At 41.2% G+C, this 23,412-nt stretch overlaps 2 protein-coding genes across 2 annotated transcripts; both read left to right on the top strand.

Moving 5' to 3' along the window:
* The first annotated feature begins 4,828 nt into the window (after positions 1-4,828).
* On the top strand, positions 4,829-6,908 carry LOC130591898 (uncharacterized). The gene is made up of 2 exons (XM_057395860.1): positions 4,829-6,079; positions 6,156-6,908. Exons 1-2 carry the CDS (start codon positions 4,829-4,831, stop codon positions 6,906-6,908), a joined length of 2,004 nt encoding a protein of 667 aa, XP_057251843.1.
* A 5,589-nt stretch (positions 6,909-12,497) lies between these two features.
* On the top strand, positions 12,498-13,637 carry LOC130591899 (uncharacterized). Its single transcript, XM_057395861.1, has 2 exons — positions 12,498-13,036; positions 13,134-13,637. Exons 1-2 carry the CDS (start codon positions 12,680-12,682, stop codon positions 13,635-13,637), a joined length of 861 nt encoding a protein of 286 aa, XP_057251844.1. The 5' UTR covers positions 12,498-12,679.
* Positions 13,638-23,412: the final 9,775 nt, after the last annotated feature.

Below are 23,412 nucleotides of genomic sequence, written 5' to 3' on the forward strand. Positions count from 1 at the left end.
TCAACAATTCAAATGTTCCTAATTTATTATAAATAATTAATAATTAATTTAATTTTCTTCATCTCCTAAAAAAATAATTTTGTACGTATGTTCGCACGCCTCGCGTGCATATAAAAACTAGTATATATATATTGTAAGTTCTATTGACTATCAATCTAGAAATAATATCAAACAATAATAGAATATCAAATAAGAAAGCAGGAAAGAACACACCAGAACTTTTACGTGGAAACCCAAGAACTGGGAGAAAAACCACGAATCTGCACTAGGAATCGATGAATATTCAAGAAAGATTACAAAAAAGCACTCAAGAACTCCCTCTATAACTTTTTCTCTCTCTAATCTGTGAATAATGATGAATAATACAATAATCGTAATTAGGGCACCTATTCATACCCTCATTAAACGAAAAAACAAAAAAAAAACCGCATCCTCGATAGGTGCGGGCGCACCATCTTCTGGTGCGGGCGCACCAGCCCGACGTGCAGGCGCACGTTCCTCGAGTGCGGGTGGACAGAAGCTTCTGCCGTCAGTTTCGTCAGTTCTTCGTAAAACAGTCATAACTTTCTTGTTTCTCACCGGAATTGTACATATGACCTATCGTTGGAAAGATCTCGGAACAAGCTATCACCTCCAATTTGAATCACCTCAAAATCATTTATAGATTGAAAGATATGTGCATTCAAAGTCAGCCTTATGTCCCAAATGACGTTTTCCTTCTACGCAACCTCATCTCCACACCCATACACCTCCATGAGCTCCATATACTACCATATATATATATATATATAATATATATATATATATAATATATTATATATATATATATATATATAATATAATATATATATATATATATATATATTTGGGCTCATGTGAGAATACCATAGTTATGTGAGAAGACTTAATTATATGAGAATAGATCTCCACCATTAGATCACTCTCATCTAACGGTTGATATTTCCCAAAAAAACAAAAAGTTCAAGGAGGATACTGTAGCAGTGTAGCTCATTAATCCCAAAAAAAACCATAGAATCTTTCAATACCTTCGACTAACAAAAAAAAATGCTCAGATATCTCAATCTTTCAATACCTTCGACTAAAAAAAACTCATTCGATCATCTTAACATCCTTTGTTCTGTAAAAGACCTAATTTTCGATTAAAATATGTGAAAAAATAGCTTATAATTACAGAATAATAAGAATAAAATGTAAGTACATCAATTTTAAAAAAATCGAATTCCATGAATTACGTTTATACTTCGAATTAGTCTCTAAAACACCTAATTATCGATTAAAAGAAGTGAATAACATAGCTTATAATTAGAAATCCATGAATTCAGAATCGAACGCAAGTACATCAATAATTCGTACCTGATTTTGAAGAATCAATAATCAGTCGTAGATGAAGAGAGGTATGAATTCCTCAGTGAAAAGAATCATGATTGCTAGTGCTGGGTATGAATTCCTCGGTGAAGAGAGGTACTCTCAATTTTTTTTTGTCACTAAAATCGCAAATTCGCAACCGTCTTTTGTTCCTAGTGCTGGGTTTTGTTACTAGTGTTGGCCAAATTGCAACCCTTAATTCCTTTTTGATCTAACGATTATATATATATATATATATATATATATATATATATATAGGAATGAGATCTCGTGAAAACTATCTTTAGGCTGAAAACTGAAAACAAGGGTAACTTTTAACCCCTTTAGGGTAACTTTTAACACTTTTAGGGTAACTTTTGCCAGTTTTGGTGTAACTTTATTATATTAAGGGTAGTTGTATATATTTGAAGGATAACTTTATTTATTATAAGACTAAATATTACCACTTTTAGGATAATTTTTACCGTTTTTAGGCTAACTTTTAGCAATTTTAGGGTAATTTCATATATTTCAAGGGTAACTTTATGCACTTTTAGGGTAACTTTATATTGCGTGTTTATGAAATCTTATGGTTACATTACTTGGATGTTGTTGCTTTCTTTGATGTAAAACTGATAATCTTTCCTTGCAATTTTAATTTTCCTAATCTTTCGTTTCATGTGGTATGTCTACTTTTTACTTTTGGTGTTCTCTCTGTTATTTTTATCTGTTCATTATGGTGTAGCATACTCTGTTTTATTAGTTTTCCAAAATTGTTATTAGTTGTTGTATTAAAGCTCTTTGTTACCCCCTCTCACTAACATATATTTGGCGAAATTCATACAACCTATTAGCACAATTGGCAAAATATTGTGTAAGACACAACGATGTAGGTTCGAATCCTTCATAGGTTTAACTATAATCAAAGTTAAAATAAGTTTACCCTTAAAATCTAAAAAGTTGTCCTAAAAATGGTAAAAGTTACCCTAAAAGTGGTGATAGTTACTCTTATAATAAATAAAGTTACACTTGAAATATATAGAACTACCCTTAATATAATAAAGTTACCCTAAAACTGACAAAAGTTACCCTAAAAGTGTTAAAAGTTACCCCAAAGGGCTTAAAAGTTACCTTGTTTTCAGTTTTCAGATTAAGAGCTGTTTTCAGCGGGATCCTACCCCTATATATATATATATATAATATAATATATATATATATATATATATATATATATATATATATAGGTTTAAGTTCATATTGAGAACCACCCTTATGGTGAGAACCTGAGAACCACTCATTTTTCCTTATTTTATGAAGATTTTGATCATTTCATAATATTTTTGCTCATTTTTTGTTTTCACTTATTTTATGGTTTTGCTCATTTAACAATTTTGTGCTTATTTATCAACGTTTTTGCTCAGTTTACGTTTTGCTCATTTTACTTTTTTTCTCATTTTACTTTTTATGCTCATTTTACGTTTTTCTTCTATGACATTTTTGTTCATTTTACGTTTTTGATAACTTAATGTTTGCTACTCATTTTATGTTTCTACTCATTTGTTACTTTTTTTTGCTCATTTTAGGAAGTTTTTGCTCATTTTAAGTGGTTCTCACCATAAGAGGGTTCTCACTAGAACCCAACCCTATATATTTATATATATATATATATATATATATATATATATATATATATATATATATATATTTCATTTGTTCTATTTTGATGTTTATGTTTTGAATGTCTTGATTACAGAGCTAAAATCATAAGTCATAACCATAAATTATCACTAATATATAATGAAAAATATAATTATAAAATCTTGTTAAAGTCGTCAATTCGTCATAATGTACTCCCTCGGTCCCTTCCTTATCTTAGTTTCTACTCAATTTCGTCTACATTCATTTTTCTAACTTCTAGTCACTTTTGTTTTATTCTTTATGGGTTTTTCTAACCTATGCACCTAGTACATAGGTTTAGCTATTTGTTTTTAGATTTGTTCGACAAAATTGATAAATAAGATTTAGTTAATTAATCAAAGATATTATTCTCATAATAGCAAAGAATTAAATATTAATTTTGAGAATAATATCTTTAATTAACTATGCCATATTGCTCAATTTTGTTAAATAAAGCTAGAAAGAAATAGTTAAATTATGCACTAGGTGAATACATAGGTTAGAAAAACCGATTCTTTTTGCCAAACATTTTCCTACTTTTATCCTCCAACATCTCACAACACAAAACATTTTTACTATTTTCTCCTAAAAAAGTAACTAAAAGACACATCTTACTATTTTTCTCGGTTATTGAGTTATAGTACATTAAGTGTTCAAAACTTAGGAAAACAAAGAAATCAAATTCTTTCATAATTCTTAATAATGCATAAATAGAGATATTAATAACCAAATATGTATGTTTAAAGTTATATATACTTCCTTCGTTATGAAATTAGTGAAACATTCCTCTTTTTTTTATGTAAGAGCTAGCTTTATGAGAGAAGTGGTTCATATATGTTAGAACGAAGAAAGTATACATTATGGTCAGGAATTGGGATTGGCTCAAGTGGTGAGCTTTTCCATCTTCCCTATAAAGGTCTAGGGTTCAATTGATCTCATCCCAAGCATTTGCTTGCGATTTAAGGGGTAAGGGAGGTTGGGGGAGTCTAGCTTGTAATGGACCTCTGGGTGGGGGCCCTGTGCGAGGGCAGACCAGAGGATTTCTTCTTACCAATTTTTTATAAAAAAAATATGAAAAACTTTGAATACTACTATTAGAGAATAGAGTCCATCTACAACATATCGTTAGCAATTAAATATTTATCATTATCAAGCATTTGCTTGGGATAAGGGGGGAGGAGGGTTGGGAGGTGTTTGACTTGTAATGAGCCTCTGGGTGGGGACCCTGTGCGAGAGTAAACCATAAAATTTCTTCTTACCAATTTTTTTTTTTTTAAAATATACATTATGATCTCTTATGACATACACTAGATAATGAGAACTGAGAATACAATACAAAAACCATTAAGAAGTGAAATGACGGTAATGATAACAAGACAATGAAAAAAAAACTTTGAATACTACTTGTAGACACTAAAAATTTATCGAAATTTGTGTATACACTACTGTTAGGAATATAAAAGATAAGATTGTAAAAGATAGAATGAGGGATAGGTTGTTATCCTTAATAGGTTGTATATATATATTGAAGTGATGAATGAGAAGGAAGGAAGAGAAATTGACCTAAACTTAACATGGTATCAAGAGCCAGAATTTGAAAATTCCTCCTCCCCTGACAAACCGAACCAGAACACAAAATCGAAAAAAAAAAAAAAAAAAAAAAAAATTTTTTTTCGACGACCCTTGACCTAGACGGGATTTTCGTCTGTTCTTCATCTTCTCCATAGCCGAATTCACCATAGCTTCCCCTCTTCGCACCTATTCTCGTGGTGCTCGCCGAATTATCATGACAGAAAATACGGAATCACCTCTCCCTAAACCAGATCCAGCCTACTTTCTTGGCTCTAATGATAATCCCGGCACCTTAATTACCCCTATACAATTGAAAGATGATAATTTTGATGAATGGGCACGCGCGATTCGCATGTCTTTGAACGCAAAACGGAAACTTGGATTTTTGGAGGGTACAATTCCCAAACCGACGACGCCGGAAAAGCTGGCGGATTGGAGCACGGTTCATTCGATGTTGGTCTCGTGGCTCTTAAACACTATTTCTCCGAATATTCGTAATAGTGTTTCGTTTTATGAAACGGCTCATGAATTATGGGCTCATCTGAAGGAACGTTATTGTGTTTCTAATGGCACCCGGATTTGTCAACTCAAATCTCAGATTAGTGATTGCAAGCAGCAATCGACGGAGACTTTGGCAGATTATTTTGGACGATTGACTCGTTTGTGGGACGCATTATCTTCCCAGGAGGTGGCGCCCACTTGTTCCAGGGGTGGCGCGAATTGTGAAGTGGTTAGATTTCTTGAGCAGCAGCGTTCTGATGATCGTTTGCATATATTTTTGATCGGGTTGGATGATTGTTATGGCCCCCTGCGTTCGAATCTACTCGCGCAAGCCCCATTGCCCACAGTTGCTCGTGCGTATCAAATCGTGGCTCAAGAAGAGCGTTTGCGGGGCCCTCGTGCCTCATCCGGAGCCTCACCAAGCGAGGCCTTGGCGTTTAAGGTGGATAGTAGATTGAAATCTCGCAACCCCACGGAATTTGTTACATGTCCTCACTGCCATCTAGAGGGACACGATCTTGCCGGCTGCTTCGAATTAATCGGTTACCCCGAGTGGTGGGGGGACCGACCTCGTGGCCGGCGTGGGGGGGCGGTGAGCCGAGGCGGCAGGGGTGGTCGCGGCCGCGGTGGCAGAGGCGCGCCACCTGCTCGAGCCAACAAAACTGTGGCTGCCGGTGGTAGCCCTCACGACAAACCTAGTGGCAGCTCTTCTGTGCCACGCGACCCTGCGAGTGCCGGACTTGCAGGAATCACATCGGATCAATGGCAGAATTTGCTGGATTTGCTGAACTTGCCTAAACCGAAAGATCGTCTGACGGGTGAGTGTTTATGGATTATTGATACGGGTGCTACACATCATGTGACAGGACAATTTTCGCAGTTGTGTACGTCAAGAAAAATTTCGGGATGTCCAGTAGGGTTGCCAGATGGTAGTTCTGCAAATGCTACTCATGAAGGAGAAGTGGTGTTACCGGAAACCTTAAACTTCATAATGTTTTATTTGTCCTAACCTTGATTGTAATTTGATTTCCATTCCGCAGTTGGTTGATTCTGACAACTGCATTGTTCAGTTCACTAAAACATTATGTGTTTTACAGGACCGCAGGACGAGGACGCTGATTGGAGCGGGTGAGCGGGAAGATGGACTTTTCTTTTTCCGGGGTGTTCCTGAGGTGAAGATAAATGTTGTAGATGGGCTGGCATCTATTGATATCTGGCATAAGCGATTGGGTCATCCTTCGGAGAAAGTTTTGAGGCATCTACCCTGTGTGAGTTCTTCAAGTAGTAGTAGTTGCAATAAAGATGGGTGCGATGTTTGTTTTCGTGCTCATCAACCTAGAACTTGTTTTCCTAAGAGTACTAGTAGAGCTAGTAGGATGTTTGAACTAATTCATTGTGATTTGTGGGGACCTTATCGTACTAAATCAACATGTGGTGCTTCCTATTTTTTGACAATTGTTGATGATTTTTCCCGATCTGTGTGGACATATTTATTATATAATAAATTGGAGGTTGAAACTATGTTTTTGCATTTTGTGGCTTTGATTGATCGGCAATTTGACCAGAAAATAAAATATGTGCGCAGTGATAATGGCACTGAATTTAATTGCCTCAAACCTTACTTTATGCAACAAGGCATTATTTTTGAAACTTCCTGTGTCAAAACCCCACAACAGAATGGTCGAGTGGAGAGAAAACATGGTCATATTTTAAATGTTGCACGGGCTTTGAGGTTCCAGGCTAATCTTCCTTTGAAATTTTGGGGGATTGTGTGCAGGCAGCTTGTCATTTGATAAATCGAACTCCTTCTGTTGTTTTGGATTATAAAACCCCTTATGAGTGTTTGTTTGGTAAGCCCCCTTTGATGACAGATCTCAAGGTTTTTGGGTGTTTGTGTTATGCCTATAATATTTCTCATGGGGGGGATAAATTTGCGAGTAGGAGCAGAAGGTGTGTCTTTATTGGTTATTCATATACTCAGAAGGGATGGAAATTATATGATTTAGAGACCAAGAAATATTTTGTTTTCCGTGATGTGAAATTTATTGAACATAAGTTCCCCTTTAGTGAGCCTGCCCTGTGCCTGTGTCGACTGATGTTCCTCATGATGAGGTCTTTTATGAGGAGGAAATGAGCGGACCCCTAGCTGACCCACCAGTGTCGGATGTTGGCACTATTGGAGAACCGGCGGGTGGGGCAGTGCGCGACGTGACCCACGTGGAGGATGGTGGGTGCCGGAGGCGGCGCCTCACGTGGGAAATGGCACCGCTCCCGTGCAGGGAGGGTGTCGTGAGGAGGTTGCCGAGTTGGGTAGAGGCAAACGAACCAAAATTCCGAGTAAGAAGTTGCAGGATTTTGTTACTCATACGGTAGTGAAAAAGAAAAGTTCATCAACTCAGGCACCTGCTTCGACAACGTCCTCAGGTACCCCATATCCTATTACACATTATGTTAGCTGTGAAAAGTTTTCTGCTAACCATCGCAGGTTTCTAGCTGCTATAACTACAGGCAGTCCTCCTAAATTATTTACAGAGGCGATGAAACATGAAGGATGGCGTGATGCCATGGGAGCTGAGATACAAGCTCTGGAAAATCAGGGTACATGGGAATTGCAGCCACTTCCTCCCGGCAAGAAGGCCTTGGGGAGTAAGTGGGTATATACAGAAAAATACGATGAGAAAGGAAACCTCCAGCGATTAAAGGCAAGGTTGGTTATATTTGGCCATCATCAGGTGGAAGGGATTGATTATACCGAAACTTTTGCCCCAGTAGCAAAAATGACGACAGTGCGCACTTTCCTGGCAGTGGCAGCAGTAAAGAAATGGGAAATTCATCAGATGGATGTCCACAATGCTTTCTTACATGGTGATTTGGAGGAGGAAGTGTACATGAAGATTCCTCCTGGATTTCAGAAAAATAATACTAATCTAGTGTGCAGGATGAAAAAATCATTGTATGGCCTGAAGCAGGCACCTAGATGTTGGTTTGCAAAATTGGCCACTGCGTTGAAGACATATGGGTTTACGCAGTCTTACTCTGACTATTCCTTGTTTACGTTCTCCAGGGATACTGTTCAGCTGAATGTTCTCATCTATGTGGATGACATGATTATTGCAGGAAATGATCAGAAAGCTTTAATGAACTTTAAAGCTTATCTTGGGAAGTGTTTCAAAATGAAGGACTTGGGTGCTTTGAAGTATTTCCTTGGCCTTGAGATTGCAAGGGGCCACAGGGTATTTTTATGAGTCAAAGGAAGTATGCATTGGATATCATTGCAGAGGCAGGGTTACTTGGGGCTAAACCTGCAGAGTTTCCTATGGAACAGCATCATCAGCTGGCTGTGGCGGATGGTCCTGTGTTTGATGATCCAGAGAAGTATCGCAGATTGATGGGCAGATTGATTTACCTTGCGGTTACCAGACCAGATCTGGCATACTCTGTACACATTTTGTCCCAGTTTATGCAGGTACCTAAGGTAGATCATTGGGAGGCCGCTTTAAGAGTGGTTCGTTATTTGAAGAAAAATCCAGGCCAGGGCATATTATTTCGTTCTGATAGTGATCTCCGCCTTGAGGGATGGTGTGATTCGGATTGGGCCAGTTGTCCTATTACTCGGAGATCACTGAGTGGGGTGGTTTGTACTGTGGGATATTCCCCAATTTCCTGGAAAACTAAGAAGCAGCCTACAGTTTCTCGATCGTCTGCAGAGGCAGAATATCGTTCGATGGCTGCTGTTGTGTGTGAATTAAAGTGGTTGAAGCAACTACTAGGTGATCTTGGAGTTCAACATCCTGCAGGGATGCGATTATATTGTGATAGTCAATCTGCCTTATATATTGCCAAGAATCCGGTGTTTCATGAACGTACTAAACATATTGAGGCAGATTGCCATTTTGTTCGCGATGCTGTGACTGATGGTCTTGTGAGTCCGTCCTATGTTCCTACTAAGTATCAGCTGGCAGACATTTTTACCAAAGCACTTGGTCGGACTCAGTTTGCATTTTTATTGTCCAAGTTGGGCGTTCGTGATTTGCACGCTCCGACTTGAGGGAGGTGTTAGGAATATAAAAGATAAGATTGTAAAAGATAGAATGAGGGATAGGTTGTTATCCTTAATAAGTTGTATATATATATTGAAGTGATGAATGAGAAGGAAGGAAGAGAAATTGACCTAAACTTAACATACTATTAGAGAATACAGCCTATTTACAATAGATCGGTAGCAATTAAATATTTATCGATGTACTAAAAAAAACTATTAGAGAATAGAGATATCATATAGAGTATGAAGAAAGCCATGAAAGTTAGATATTGTACTCCTTCTGTTATGTAGTGTAAAACTAGCAATTTATATCACAACTCCCAAAGATGGGTTCTTAGAACTGGAGACTTGTGCAACAATGATTGGTCCAAATCCCGAAGCAAACTCCTGACCAGCAACCTGCACAAAAGGGACCCACCCTGGAGGTTTGGGTGGTATTTCCCCCTCCGAAGCTTAAGTCAGATGTCAGGGATGTAAAGGAACTTTAGAGAGAGAAAGTAGAGAGAGAGAGAGAAGAATTTATGACAGAGTAACAGTACTATGCCCTGAAAAACGTACCTTTCACCCTGAAATCAAGGACTATTTATACTGTTTGAAATGACTGCTGTGCCTTGATGTCACCCTAATTTGGGAGCATCTGATTGGCTAATCAAAGTTTTGGGACACGTGGCAGCTGTTAACTGGTCAGTACACCTCACTTTCATATAAAGGTGTAAATCAGACTTGCTGGGCCTAAGTACAGTTTTTGGGGCCAGAAGAAGGTCTTTTTAGTACTTTCCAGAGAAACGTACTTTTAGGCCTGTCACCTTCAGGCCCTTTTGTACTTTTATTCCCCTGCATGTATGCCACTTGTAGGGCTCAGATGAGACCACGTGTCAGTACCAGAGCCGTTTATTTTTTAGGCTACAACATTTGCCCCTTAAAAGAGGGAGTTATTATCTTTTGGGCGCCAAGACGGTTAATCTTCCTCTTTTAACCGACCTGGAACTGCTCTTCTCTTTTTCAAAAAAGAGGCGCCATTTTGCCGGTCTCCACAGGTCAACTTCCTATGAACAACGGTTACTTTTACCGGATGAGGGGGTCATTTTCACCCCTCTATAAATATGTGCCTTAGTCGCTCCTGGAATCATTTTAACTTTGCTGAGAAATTTTCTAGAGAGAGAGACTCTGCAAATTTTTACTGAACTTTTTAGAGAGAAGAACAACCCCGTCCAAGCTCTTGCTATGGTGTTTTTGCTCGTCCGAGGTTTCAAGTCATCTTCAACATTCGTCCGAATTTTCTTCTACAGGTATATTCTCAACTCTTTTCTTGATTGCACACATATTTTAAGAAAATGGATTCGTCCTCTTCCTCGAACAATTCCGGCCGCTCACGGGTTGGTGCTAACCCTAGAACAGAGGGCCTAACTTCCTCGGCATCTTCTAGAGTTGGTCCTATCTTGGCCGGGCATGCATTCTTTATCTTTAGCCATGGACGGCAAAGTCAGACGACCCAGTCTTTACCTGTGCAGGGTAATCTGGCGCGCGTCAAGCAAACGGCTCGCATCAGAAGAGGGGTAACCATGCCGGCCTCTAGCTCTGAAAGGGAGGAATCCACTGGGCGAATTCCGGCCGAAGGAGAACGAGAGACCCAAAGCGCTCGTCCTGCCTACCACACTCCTTCTCCCGAACATGCCGAGGAGGAACCAGAAATCAGGGGCTCTCCAGAAGCCAGCCCGTCCATACATAGGACGATCTCAGATGAGCCAAGGACGGCTAGCTCGTCTGACCCTGCTAGTGGCTCAGAGGAGCCATCAACCACTTCGTCTGAAATAAGACGACGGCTAGGTCCCCTTTCTGACCCTAGGTTCATCCTGGCCGACAACACATGGTTAGGACGATTAGGCTCGGACCTTAGTCCTTTTTCTGGCGTGGCAATGCCCATGCCTGGCTACCACTTTGTACTTCCCGGCCGAGAGGACACTATTTTAGTGCTCCTCCAGGCCATTTTGCAGTTTATCGGCTGGCATTAGATGCCGGCCTGCGCTTTCCCCTTCACCCTTTCATCAGCCAATCTCCAGTATTACGGCATAGGACATAACCAGCTTGCCCCTAACTCTTGGCAAAACATTCTTACCTTTCTGGCCGTCTGCAATTTAAAGGGAAAGGACCCTTCTCTGGCCGCTTTCACCCATATTCACTACGTCGCCAAGGTCCCTAGGACCATTGAAGGAAGCTGGCTGAGCGTGTGCAACCGTCAAGGATTCTTGACGTCTTGGGATAAGACTTCCAAGATGCACTCATGGAAGGGCGAGTTCCTATTTGTCCAGGCGCCCAGTAAAGCGGTGGCAAACCGTCTTCGGTATTTTAGCCGGACAACCACAAATACTGGACGGATGGCCTCATACTGGAACTGGAGAGTAACTCTGCCGAAGAGATGGTGGAGTACTTCCGGGTTTCGGAGTATACTATGGAAGATGTTTCTTTCAAAGGTCCGTCCAATTGGATTCCTTTTAAGGAAATGTTTTATCATGACAACTTCCTGGTCGCTGCCGGCTTAAGGCAGGACGAGGACAGAGGTATATCAACTGAGAATCTTCCAAGTACAAATTTCTAGACTTAATTATCATTCGTCCAACATTTGTTTCTCTCTTTCAGATTCAGCCAGGAGCAAGCTCAGGAAGTCTTGGATAGGAGATATGAGCTCATCCAGATTCGCGGACACTCTATGGAAGGAGTACAGCAAGTCAGGTGCCGAAAAGAGGGCCGACACCTTGGTGAGCTTTGTATATGTATTCATATTTTTGTTTGTTTTTTTTTTTTTTTTTTTTTTTTTTTTTTTTTTAGCCGGCCGGTCTGCTACTTTGGAGGGTAACCCGTCAAGATGGTGCCTGGACGACTTGTCTACCCATGGGGCAATTCGTCCAGAGAAACACAGGACGAGCTAACTTCCCAAGAAGCAACTCGGCTAGGTTGAATTCTTGACGGCTTGCCTCTTAGGAGGACAGTCCGTCTGGAGTAGCATAGGACGAGTTACTCATCTGAACAGCAACCCGTCCTGGTTGATATCTTGACGGTTTGCCTCTTCGAGGGGCAGTCCGTCTAGAATAGTGTTGGACGAGTTGCTTATTTGAGGATCAATTCGTCCTGATTGATATCTTGACGAGCATTCCACTCTTTTTCAGAAAAATGCCCCAACTTCAAAAGCTCTGGCCGAGAAAGCCGCTGCAAAGAAACGGCCAGCAGGCACCAGTGAAGCCCCTCCCTCAAAAAAGGCAAAGGGTTTTACTGCTAAGAGGAAGAAGACCACTCGGCCGGTTCCCAAGGTCGTGATCGACCTTCCGGCCAAGGAGGAGGACCAAAGAGGAGCCAGCTGAAGTTGACTCTCGAGCCCTGGTGGCCTATACTGGTCCGGCTGAGCAACCCGATTCTTCGCAACCTGACGAGGTTGTCATTCTGGACGACGCTGAACAATCTTCCAAGCCGGACGCGGCTGTGGACGGATCCGCCTTTTCTGGGCCAGTGGCCCAACTGGTAGGCCAGATGCCGGCCGCTTATAGAACGGCTTCCCGTTCTTCTGGTGAGTCCTACTATTCCAACGTAGTTAGAACACTACGGGTTGGCGGGCGTCCGATGAGTCCGTCCAACAAACAGACCGTGGTTATTCCCATCAGGTGTACTGACGAGTCTAACCTTTCAGATAAAGGGAAGGGTCCTGCTGTTGTCGGCTCCCCTAGCCTCTCTGACGATGAATCTTCTCCAGCCTTTGGAAAGATGTCGTCGTCTGATCGTGAGAAGCTCAAGACGGAGCTGTTCAAGTGCTTTCCCGAAACTTATATCAAGGGGTTAAGGGGAGCATCGTCTGGGCATGTAGGCTACATGTCTCAGCTTGCTGCCGAGGTACATTCTTTCCTCTTCGGACGCTTATGCTTTTTACTTGGTCTTCATTTACTTTTTATTATCCGTCCTGACATGCCCTATCCTTTTATGTTTTCAGCTTTTTGCTCGCAGCATGATAACAGAAGACTGGGCGAAGGAGCTCAGAAAAGAGAATAAAAAGCTCGTCCATGATGTAACTGCGGCCGCCGACCATGCTCAGTTCGTCATTTCCGAGCAAGAGGTGTTGCACCAGCAAACCAAAGTTGCTTTGGAAAAAAGGTCGGCTGAGCTGGAATCTCAGATCAAAGTCTATCTACTTCGGTTGACGGAGATGATAGACGAACGGGCTTCGTTGGAACGTGTTCTGACGGACGAGAGGAATTCAGCCATGACTATGGCTGCCGATTTCTTCAAGGAAAACCTCGTCCTGAAGGTCAAAAACCAAGCCCTTCGAACTGAGGTTGCAGAGACAATTGCCGGCGCCAAAGAGGCTATGAACACCATCATAGATACCTCAAAAGAATGGGCGGTGAAGGCTTTTGAGATGATGGCCGAGGAGGAGGATATCCCCAGATATGCTCGTCGGCTGGAATTCCAAGAAGCCTGCATAAGGCCACCATAACTAAAGCAGAACCTCCCGTCTTTGAAGAATCCTCTGAGGATGAAGAGGGAGAGGACAATGCAGAGGCCCAGGACGAAGAGGACAACGATCCTCCTGCCGCCTAGTTCTTTTGTTGTTCTGGCTGTGAGCCACTTGTAACTTTTTCCCTTTTGTACTTAGATGAATTTAGGTTGTAATCATCTTTTTATATTTATGGGAAGCTAACTTTTTCAATCTCTGTTGTTCTATGCTTTACTGTTTTGGACGCATTGTCTTACCAAGTACAAAAGTAGTTCGTCATAACATTTTGGCCGATTATACTTACAACCTTCATCAATGTTCAAGTATAAAAGTAATTCGTCTTAATATTTGGCTGGTCTAATCAACTCTTTTGGCCGATTTCTTCTAGTACTATCATTAAAGCCAAGTATAAATAATCTCGTCAATCATTCTGATCTGACTCAGTAGCTCTTTTCTGGACGTTCATAACCAGATGCTCAAGCAAAGACTTGCTTTTACTTTTTGGATTTTAAGTATAAAAGTTTGCTCGGCCAGACCCTGGGTGTCGTTCGTCTTTGGACAAAGACTTAGCATTTTATAAATTATGTCCCTATATGCCCCCCTTCTTGGACAAGAGTTTTTATAACTTTTCCCTGTTCAAGAAGGAGTTAAGAAGATAATTTTTAAACAACTAGGACGAGCGTTTATGCCAGAAGCAACTCGTCCAGGCTAATATTCTGACGGGCTGCCTCTTTGGAGAGCAACTCGTCTGAATGATAGTTGGACGAACTGATTCTTCGGAAAACCTCGTCCATCTTTGTGAAATCATAAAATAACTTGTTCCTTTACTAAGGTTGTTATTTTGAAGTTTTGTGGCTTTTGGACGGACAGTAAGATCCTTTACTAAGGCGTCTTATTTCCAGCCGACCTTGTTCAGGAGATGTTTCTTTAAGAAAACAATCGGCCAAATCTGACATGTTTTATCCGTTTAAGAATGATAACATGTTCAGCCGACTCCCAATGAAAGGTGCTTGTCTTTTTGCTTTGGAAAATTAGTTAGCTTTTGACGTTAGTATGTAACTTAAGCAAACAATTAAAACAAAGTCATAGAGAAGTAGAATTGTATTATATGAAGTTTGCTTGACGGATAGTCAAGGTACATGTCTACATTCTACTTTTTCATTGTAATGCATTAGGAAAAGATTACAATTTAGCTGGGTGCTCTAAACAAAGTATTTCTTCAAAGTGTCAGAATTCCACGTCCTAGGAATAGGACGTCCGTCCAATCCTTCGAGACGAAAGGTACCATTCTGAACGACTTCGATTATCTTATAGGGTCCTTCCCAGTTAGGAGTAAGCTTGCCTAACTCTTTGCTCGGCCGACCGCTTCCATCTTTCTGAGGACGAGATCTCCCATCTTTAGTGGACGTCTAGCAACTCTTTTGTTGAAGTCTCTAGCCATTCTAACTTATATAGTTGCATCCTCAGCAGAGCATTGCCCCTGACTTCAGGAACTAAGTCCAAAGCCGTCCTAAGAGCTGCCCAGTTAGCATCTTCTGAGTACATCATTACTCTTAAGGTGGGTTCCTCAACTTCAATAGGAAGGACAGCCTCAGAACCATAAACCATCATAAAGGGAGTCTCTCCTGTGGAATTCTTGGCCGTCGTCCTAATTGACCATAAGACCAGCTGCAATTCTTCTACCCAAAGCCCCTTTGCATTGTCTAACTTCTTTTTTATTCCGGCCGAAAGGATCTTGTTAAAGGCCTCTACTTGCCCATTAGCCTGTGGATGAGCTACTGCTGCAAAGTGAGCCTTAACTCCTTGATCGGCCAACCATTGACGAAGCTTGGGCGTTTCAAATTGCGGCCCATTATCAAAGACGATGGACTGGGGCATGCCAAACCTTGTAATCAAGTTCTTCCAATGAACCCTTTGACATCTTGGTGGTGATGCCCCTTAATGCTTCAGCTTCAACCCATTTTGTAAAGTAGTCTACAGCTACTATTACAAATTTCTTCTGGCCGGCAGCAAAGGAAAAGGCCCAAGAATGTCCATCCCCCATTTAGCAAAGGGAAGAGGAAAGAGAATGGGCGTCAGTAATTGGACGGCTTTTGATGGATATTACCATGCTTTTGGCAACTATCACACTTCTTGGCATAGAGGAGTGCATCTTCTTTTAAGGTCGGCCAAAAGTAGCCCGTCCTGAGAGCCCTTTCTGCCAAAGCTCTTCCTCCAATGTGAGAAGCACAAGCTCCCTCATGCAACTCCTTCAAAACGTCCAGACCTTCCTTTCGGCTGATGCACTTGAGAAGAGGCCGATTATAGGATTTTTGTATAAGGTCCATTCCACAACTCAAACCACTTGTCCCTAGCCTCACATACTTGGCCTTAATGGGATCAAGAGGCGACGGCCAGTCTTCTTGAACTCAATGATGGACTCATCCACTCATCATCTCGGCTGAGAAACAGACTTCTCCGGCCTCAATGCTCTTGGCCGCCTTCACCTCCCAAAAGACTGTTCTAGGAACATCTCCTTCGCCGAGCTGGCCAGTTTAGAGAGGGCATCAGCTTGATGGTTTTCTGATCTGGGCACCTGTCTAGGACGAACCTCTTTAAAGACTTGATCTCTTCCTTGACCAAATTCATATACTTGCTCATGGACGCTCCTTGCATTCAAATCACCATTGACCTGACTGACAACCAGCAGAGAGTCGGTCTTAGCCTCAATTTCCAGGCCCCAGCCGCTTTACACATTTTTATGCCGGCTAAGAGAGCTTCATACTCTGCCTCATTATTGGACGCCTGGAACTTGAATTTCATAGCATATTCAAACTTATCCCCTTCTGGAGATTGAAAAATGATTCCTGCCCCACATCCGTTGGCAGTTGAGGATCCGTCCACCATAAGGGTCCAATGACGCCTTCCTGCTGCTGGATCTTGGACGCTTTCTATCGTAGGCCGAGTAAGCTCTACAATAAATCAGCCAAAGCTGGCCCTTGATTGCCTTTCTAGGCTCAAATGTTAAATCAAACATATTCAGCTCAACAGCCCATTTTAACATTCGGCCAGAGGCATCCATCTTATGCAACACTTGCCTAAGCGGCTGATCTGTATATACAAGGATGCTGTGAGCTAAGAAGTAAGGTCTTAACTTCCGGCGCCATCAGCAAGCCAGGCCGAATTTCTCATGGTAGAATATCTGTTCTCAGCATCTTTAAGCACATGGCTCACAAAATAACGGGTATTTGCACCGATCTCTTTCAGCCAAAGGACTGCACTTACCGCGAAGGGTGATACAGCCAGATACACATACAACCTCTCTCCTTCGGCCGGACTGATCAGCCTAGGCAGCTGCCGAAGATGATCTTTTACTTGCTGAAGCGCTACTTCAGCTTCATCTGACCATTCAAACTTGGCATTTTTCTTGATGGTAGCAAAGAAATGGTGACATTTGTCCCCTGATTTTGAGAGAAACCGTCCAAGAGCAGCCAAACAGCCCGTCAACCTCTGAACTTCTTTGACTTTGGACGGCGAAGACATATTCATAATAGCCTGAATTTTGTCGGGATTTGCCTCAATCCCTCTCTGATCAACCAAAAATCCCAGAAATTTCCCAGCAACTACGCCGAACACACATTTTTGCGGATTAAGCTTCAACTTGAATTTTCTCAAGGTGAGGAAGGTTTCCCTCAGATCGTCCAGATGATCTTTCTCCTCTTTACTCTTGACGATCATGTCGTCTATATAAGCTTCCATATTTCGGCCGAGCTGCGGCTGAAATACTGTATTAATGAGCCTCTGAAATGTAGCCGGAGCGTTTCTTAGGCCGAAAGGCATCCTGAGCCATCCATACAGCCCTTTCTCAGTAATGAAGAAGTCTTATCTTGATCATCCGGCCACATAGGAATCTGATGGAAGCCAGAGTAGGCATCCATAAAGCTCAGTAGGGCATGGCCGGCCGTAGAATCAACCAACGATCTATTTTTGGCAACGGGAAGCTGTCCTTAGGACAGCCTTGTTCAAATCTGTATAATCAACGCACATCCTCCAAGTGCCATTCGGCTTTGGAACCATCACAACATTTGCTACCCAATCTGGGTATATGTTTCCCGGATGAATTTAGATTTGAGCAACTTTTGAACTTCTTCGTCAACGGCCTTATTTCTGGCCGGCCCCAGATGCCTCTTCTTCTGCCGAATAGGCTTTTGCCCCGGCTCAATGTTGAGCTTATGGACAGCCACCTCAGGGTCTATCCCAGGCATCTCCTCTACAGCATAGGCAAACACATCTTCAAATTCTCGCAGCAACGCAACAAGGCGTCCTGAATTCCGTCCTCAAAACTGATCCAATTTTCAATGTCCTTTCCGGACGTCTGGATTCAAGCAGATCTCTACTGGACTTTCCACAGGTCTGGACGTTCTAGTCCCAGACTCATTATAGCCATTATCTCAGATGAATGTTTTTCTTCCTTAAAGCCAAACACTTTCTCTTCTTGCTAGGCAAAAGCATGGACGGAGTGCTTTCAGGAAAAGGCGACTCCTGAACCTTCTCAATTTCCTCCTTAAGCTCACTAATCTGGCCTTTAACTTTTTTGGCCGAATCATCTCCTTGTGCCCTTGGACACTCTGCTTTTTCCTTCCAAGATGATGGTTTGAGTGTGGTGAGATAGCATTCTCTGGCAGCTTGCTGGTCTCCATAAAGAGATCCAATCTTCCCACCATCGCACTCAAACTTCATCAGCATTAAATGGGTCACAATGACGGCCTTGATGTGATTTAAGGTAGGTCGCCCGAGAATGACATTATAAGCTGTCAAGTCTCGTACTACCAAAAATTTCACAAAAAGCGTCCTGGCCGCATCTTTTTCTCCAACTCTGACGGCAAGGTGACGTTCCCATAGGGTGTATGACCCCGCCGCCAAAACCAATTATAGGATGATTTACCGGCATCAAATCGTTTTTGTCAAACTTTAAACGAGACAAACAATCAGCACTGATGATGTCAGTTGAGCTCCCAGTATTCAATCAAAATTCGCCTAACCCTTAGATTGGCAATCTTCATTTCCACAACCAGCGGGTCATCATGAGGCGTCCTAATATTCCCCCGGTCCAACTCGCTGACCACTATTTTTGGAAAAGGATCAGACTCGGCCTGGTTGGTGAGCATAACCTGGCTGAGTTCCCTCAAATAGTTTTTGTGGCCGCGATTTGTCGGACCTCCAGCTGCAAATCCTCCTGAGATGACCATCACTACATCTCATCCGTGCTATCTCCGTCCATTTTTCTTCCTTGACGGTTATCCCTTTTCTGAAACTTCCTTCCTGACGAGGGTAGGTAATTGTTCATCTTTCCTTTTCGAGCCAACTCTTCTAGTGCTCGCTTCAAATGCTTGCATTCATTGGTTTCATGTCCACAATCTTTGTGAAAGTGACAATACTTGCTCTTGTCCCTGTTACGATAAGGCGTCTTCATCTCGGCCGGCGCCTTTAGCTCATGCTGATCTTTTATTTCCATCAAAATGGAATATTGATCTTTGTTGAACTCTATTGGTTCAACAGAGGCCGCCGGCTCGACCGCCTACTTCTCTTGGACGAGTGGTCATAGTAGTCATGGCCCAAGTCTCAGCCTTCTTGGGCGGATTCTTTTTTGGCTGAACAGCCTCTTCCACTTTCTTCACTTCTGGCTGTTTTGCCTCAGCACAGACCTCTGTGGCATGAATGAATGCTTCAGCCTCCCTCAGTGCTTCCGTCAAAGTAGTGATTTTCTTCTTCACCAAATCAAACTTAAAACTTCCTGGTCTTAGACCTCTGATGAAGGCGTCAAACGCCACACCCGCATTCAAATCTTGGATCTGCAACGCCTCCAGATTAAACCTCTTCACATAACCTCTCAAGGCTTCCTTAGGACCTTGGATGACCTTTACCTAGGTGCATGCTTGTTTTCTGTTCTTGCCGATTAGCCACAAAGTGACTGGTGAACAGAATACTAAGTTCAGTAAAATTATTCACTGAATTAGGCGGTAAGTTGTTGAACCATTTTTGCGCTACTCCTTTCAAAGTAGCTGGGAAATTCTTACACCAAGTAGCATCGTCCACCCCTTGGACATACATCTGATGCTTGTAAGCTGATAGGTGATCGTCCGGATCAGTAGTTCCGTCAAAAGGATCAATGGTAGGGAGCTTAACCTTTGGGAAAGGAGGGGACTCCATGATCCTGACCGAGAAAGGAGTGGGCCAATTGATCTGGAGTGCCGCCACCTGCCCCTCAATGGGTATGTGCTCCTGACGGTACTCTTTCAAAACCGGATTAGATGAGGTGTTAGCTAAGGCTTGACGCCTGTACACCATAGGCTGCAGAACTGTCTTCTCTTGCCTGGGCTGGAAAGCCGATGGACCACGGCTTCGCACCACTGTTCTGGACGGGAGCCTTAAGGACGGATCCTTCATATATGGCGTGGAGCCAGAGGCTGAACGTGCTGCGCTGCCGCCCTCTTGGCCTCCAAGTACTCCCGAGCATCAGTCTCCATCATGTGACCAGTAGGAGGGATATTATCTGCTGGACGGACCACCAGCTTCCAGTCCATCTTCCTCCTAGAATCACTGACTGCCGGCTGCTTTCCTTTGGAAGGCGGTTAGTCAATTCTGGCCGAGGTGGCCGACTAGGTCCTGGACGACCCTCTTGGGATCGCCCCTTAAGTGGCGCAGCTGCCTCTTCCCTCGGACTCATCTGAAAAAATAGCATGTTGTTCTTAATCTGCTCTTCCATAACAGCGGCCATCCTGGCCTGGAAGTCATTTAACACATTTTCCAAATGACCAGCAGTCACTGGACGGTCAAGATTTTCTTGGATGACTGGAGTTACAGTCCTACCCTCGAGGTGAACGGCAGCATGGCCCTGATCCCTGCCTCGAGGTGGCCTCTCGTCATCAACGGTATCATCCACCTGAACTCTAAAACTTCTGTTCCTTGCCACATTCGAAGAGTGACAGTCCGTCATTGTTGCGTCTCCCCACAGACGGCGCCAAATGTTATGTAGTGTAAAACTAGCAATTTATATCACAACTCCCAAAGATGGGTTCTTAGAACTGGAGACTTGTGCAACAATGATTGGTTCAAATCCCGAAGCAAACTCCTGACCAGCAACCTGCACAAAAGGGACCCACCCTGGAGGTTTGGGTGGTATTTCCCCCTCCGAGCTTAAGTCAGATGTCAGGGATGTAAAGGAACTTTTAGAGAGAGAAAGAGAGAGAGAGAGAGAAGATTTATGACAGAGTAACAGTACTATGCCCTGAAAAACGTACCTTTCACCCTGAAATCAAGGACTATTTATACTGTTTGAAATGACTGCTGTGCCTTGATGTCACCCTAATTTGGGAGCATCTGATTGGCTAATCAAAGTTTTGGGACACGTGGCAGCTGTTAACTGGTCAGTACACCTCACTTTCATATAAAGGTGTAAATCAGACTTGCTGGGCCTAAGTACAGTTTTTGGGGCCAGAAGAAGGTCTTTTTAGTACGTTTCCAGAGAAACGTACTTTTAGGCCTGTCACCTTCAGGCCCTTTTGTACTTTTATTCCCCTGCATGTATGCCACTTGTAGGGCTCAGATGAGACCACGTGTCAGTACCAGAGCCGTTTATTTTTTAGGCTACAACACCTTCCTTTTAATCAAACCAGTAAGAACATTAGTTGTATTTTACGAAGTAGGATGAATGTCAACAAGACAACAACAACATAGCTGGCTAGTGGGCCGGGGATTAAAGGTGAAGTGTGAACCCTTAGAATCCTAATCTCATCATACACTCCACTCAATACCATTATTTGGTGTAATTAGTTTGGTTTAAACTTGGTATAACTTTGTCTTTGGGTTTATAATTCCAATTCTTCCCAGTTTGCAACAGTTCTTAGGAGTGAGAATCTCGCTTATCGTCGTCTCTTAAGGGTTTGACCTCTAAAACGCAATATCTCTTTTTTCATTGAATTATTACTATAGAGTTTTTATCTCTTTTGCTTTAAACTTTTTTTTTGGCATTCTTCATTTTACCCTAAATTAGCCTATCTTATGGAACGATTGACTTCCTTAATTTTTCACTAAGTATACAAACTTACTTTTCCTTATACAGTAAGAAGGAATATCATTATGCAACAATATGAAAGTGTAAGGTTACGACTTGCAAGAAGTTGTAGCTCGTAATTTAATGAGATGTATTGTAAAAAAAAAATTGATCCATATATAAAATGCAATCATGAAAACATTAACAAAAATAATGTATGTCACAAGTTACAACTTGTTGAGGCCCTCTCCTAGTACGTTGTTATATGTTTTTGGTCATTCTTGAGATAGGAGGCTTAGCTCTCTCCTTGCACCTCTTGAAAAAAGATTGTTGAGACTTGTGAATCTTTTAATTTCATCATATTGTAAGAAAATAACTTATGATTTGTATCTATGTTTTATAATACCTTACATGACTACATAATTTTTATGTACAAATCATCAACGACGGTCCAAATGAAATACTCCCTCCTTTTAAAATACTATTCCTACTTTGACTTTCTTTTATTTTCAAAAATAAGAATAACAAAAAAAAAATAGAGAAAATGTATATCTGTACAAATATATTAAAAGACGTGCGTGACAATGTATACACGCAATATGGCACATCTGTTACTCCACTAGAATTGTTCAATATGTACATAAGTTATGTCAATTAACAAAAGTAAAATTAACTTGCTACAAGATTTGAACTCATGACCTCTTGCTATTATACATGACGCAATTATCATCTCCGCTAACTTTTAATCATGTTTTAAGTGTTCACATTATTATATTAGTATCTTTTAAATGTTGAGTATTCCTTAACATATTTTAATGGGAATGGAAATACATACATATAAAGTTCGAAAAACAATACCAACCCGCAGTAACGCCCGGGTCCATATACTAGGGTATAAATACAAAATGTGTACCAAGATAACAAAGGAAATATTATCTTACATTCATAACTAAACTATGAACTGGAAAGTGGAAACAAACTCTTCATCAACCTAGATTTATACTCAGATACAAAAACAATAGTAAAAAGTGTCTCTTGGACTCTTGGTACACAATACACCAACCATGTTTACAAATATTCTTCTAAACATTGACTTAATATTATTATTACAAATTATGAACTCATATAATTAAATGTTTGGTGAGACTATTAAAAAAAAAAATGTTCCAACAAACAACTAATAAATAGTACTATAAAAATCTTCATAAAAACATTTAAAAATACAACTATTACAAATGATAAAAAGACAAATAAATATTTTATTTGGTTTGCTAATATAAAGACAAATAATAGTAGGCCTATCAATTTATGTTACAACCAAGATGCCCTGTATGGCTGTACATAAAACCATTGCAAATAAAAACCTACAACTTGCAACAGCAGACAAGTCACTCTCTCCTACTGCTTTACAGCACACTAAATTTTATTACAAAATTTTAAACCTTCCATTTTTTTATTTTTATTTTTTCTTTCTTTAATACTTTAAAATAGAATTTTTGTTTCTGGGTTGTTACTTTCAAGCATCAATTGAACTTCAAAAAAGGAAATTTTGGGTATTTTTCCTTTTATATCTAAAACATAAAAAAGGAAAAGAATTGAACTTGGTGATAGTTTAAATGTTTGATTTAGGCTAAGTTCTTTTGGACTAAATTAATGAAAATGCAGTTCAGATTAATCAGTTCAGTTTAGTTTAGGAAAATCCAATTAAGTTAGTTTTCTCTCGCCGTTTTCATTCATTTCAAT

The sequence above is a fragment of the Beta vulgaris genome, chromosome 6 (assembly GCF_026745355.1).
Source record: "Beta vulgaris subsp. vulgaris cultivar EL10 chromosome 6, EL10.2, whole genome shotgun sequence".
Taxonomy (NCBI): domain Eukaryota; kingdom Viridiplantae; phylum Streptophyta; class Magnoliopsida; order Caryophyllales; family Amaranthaceae; genus Beta; species Beta vulgaris.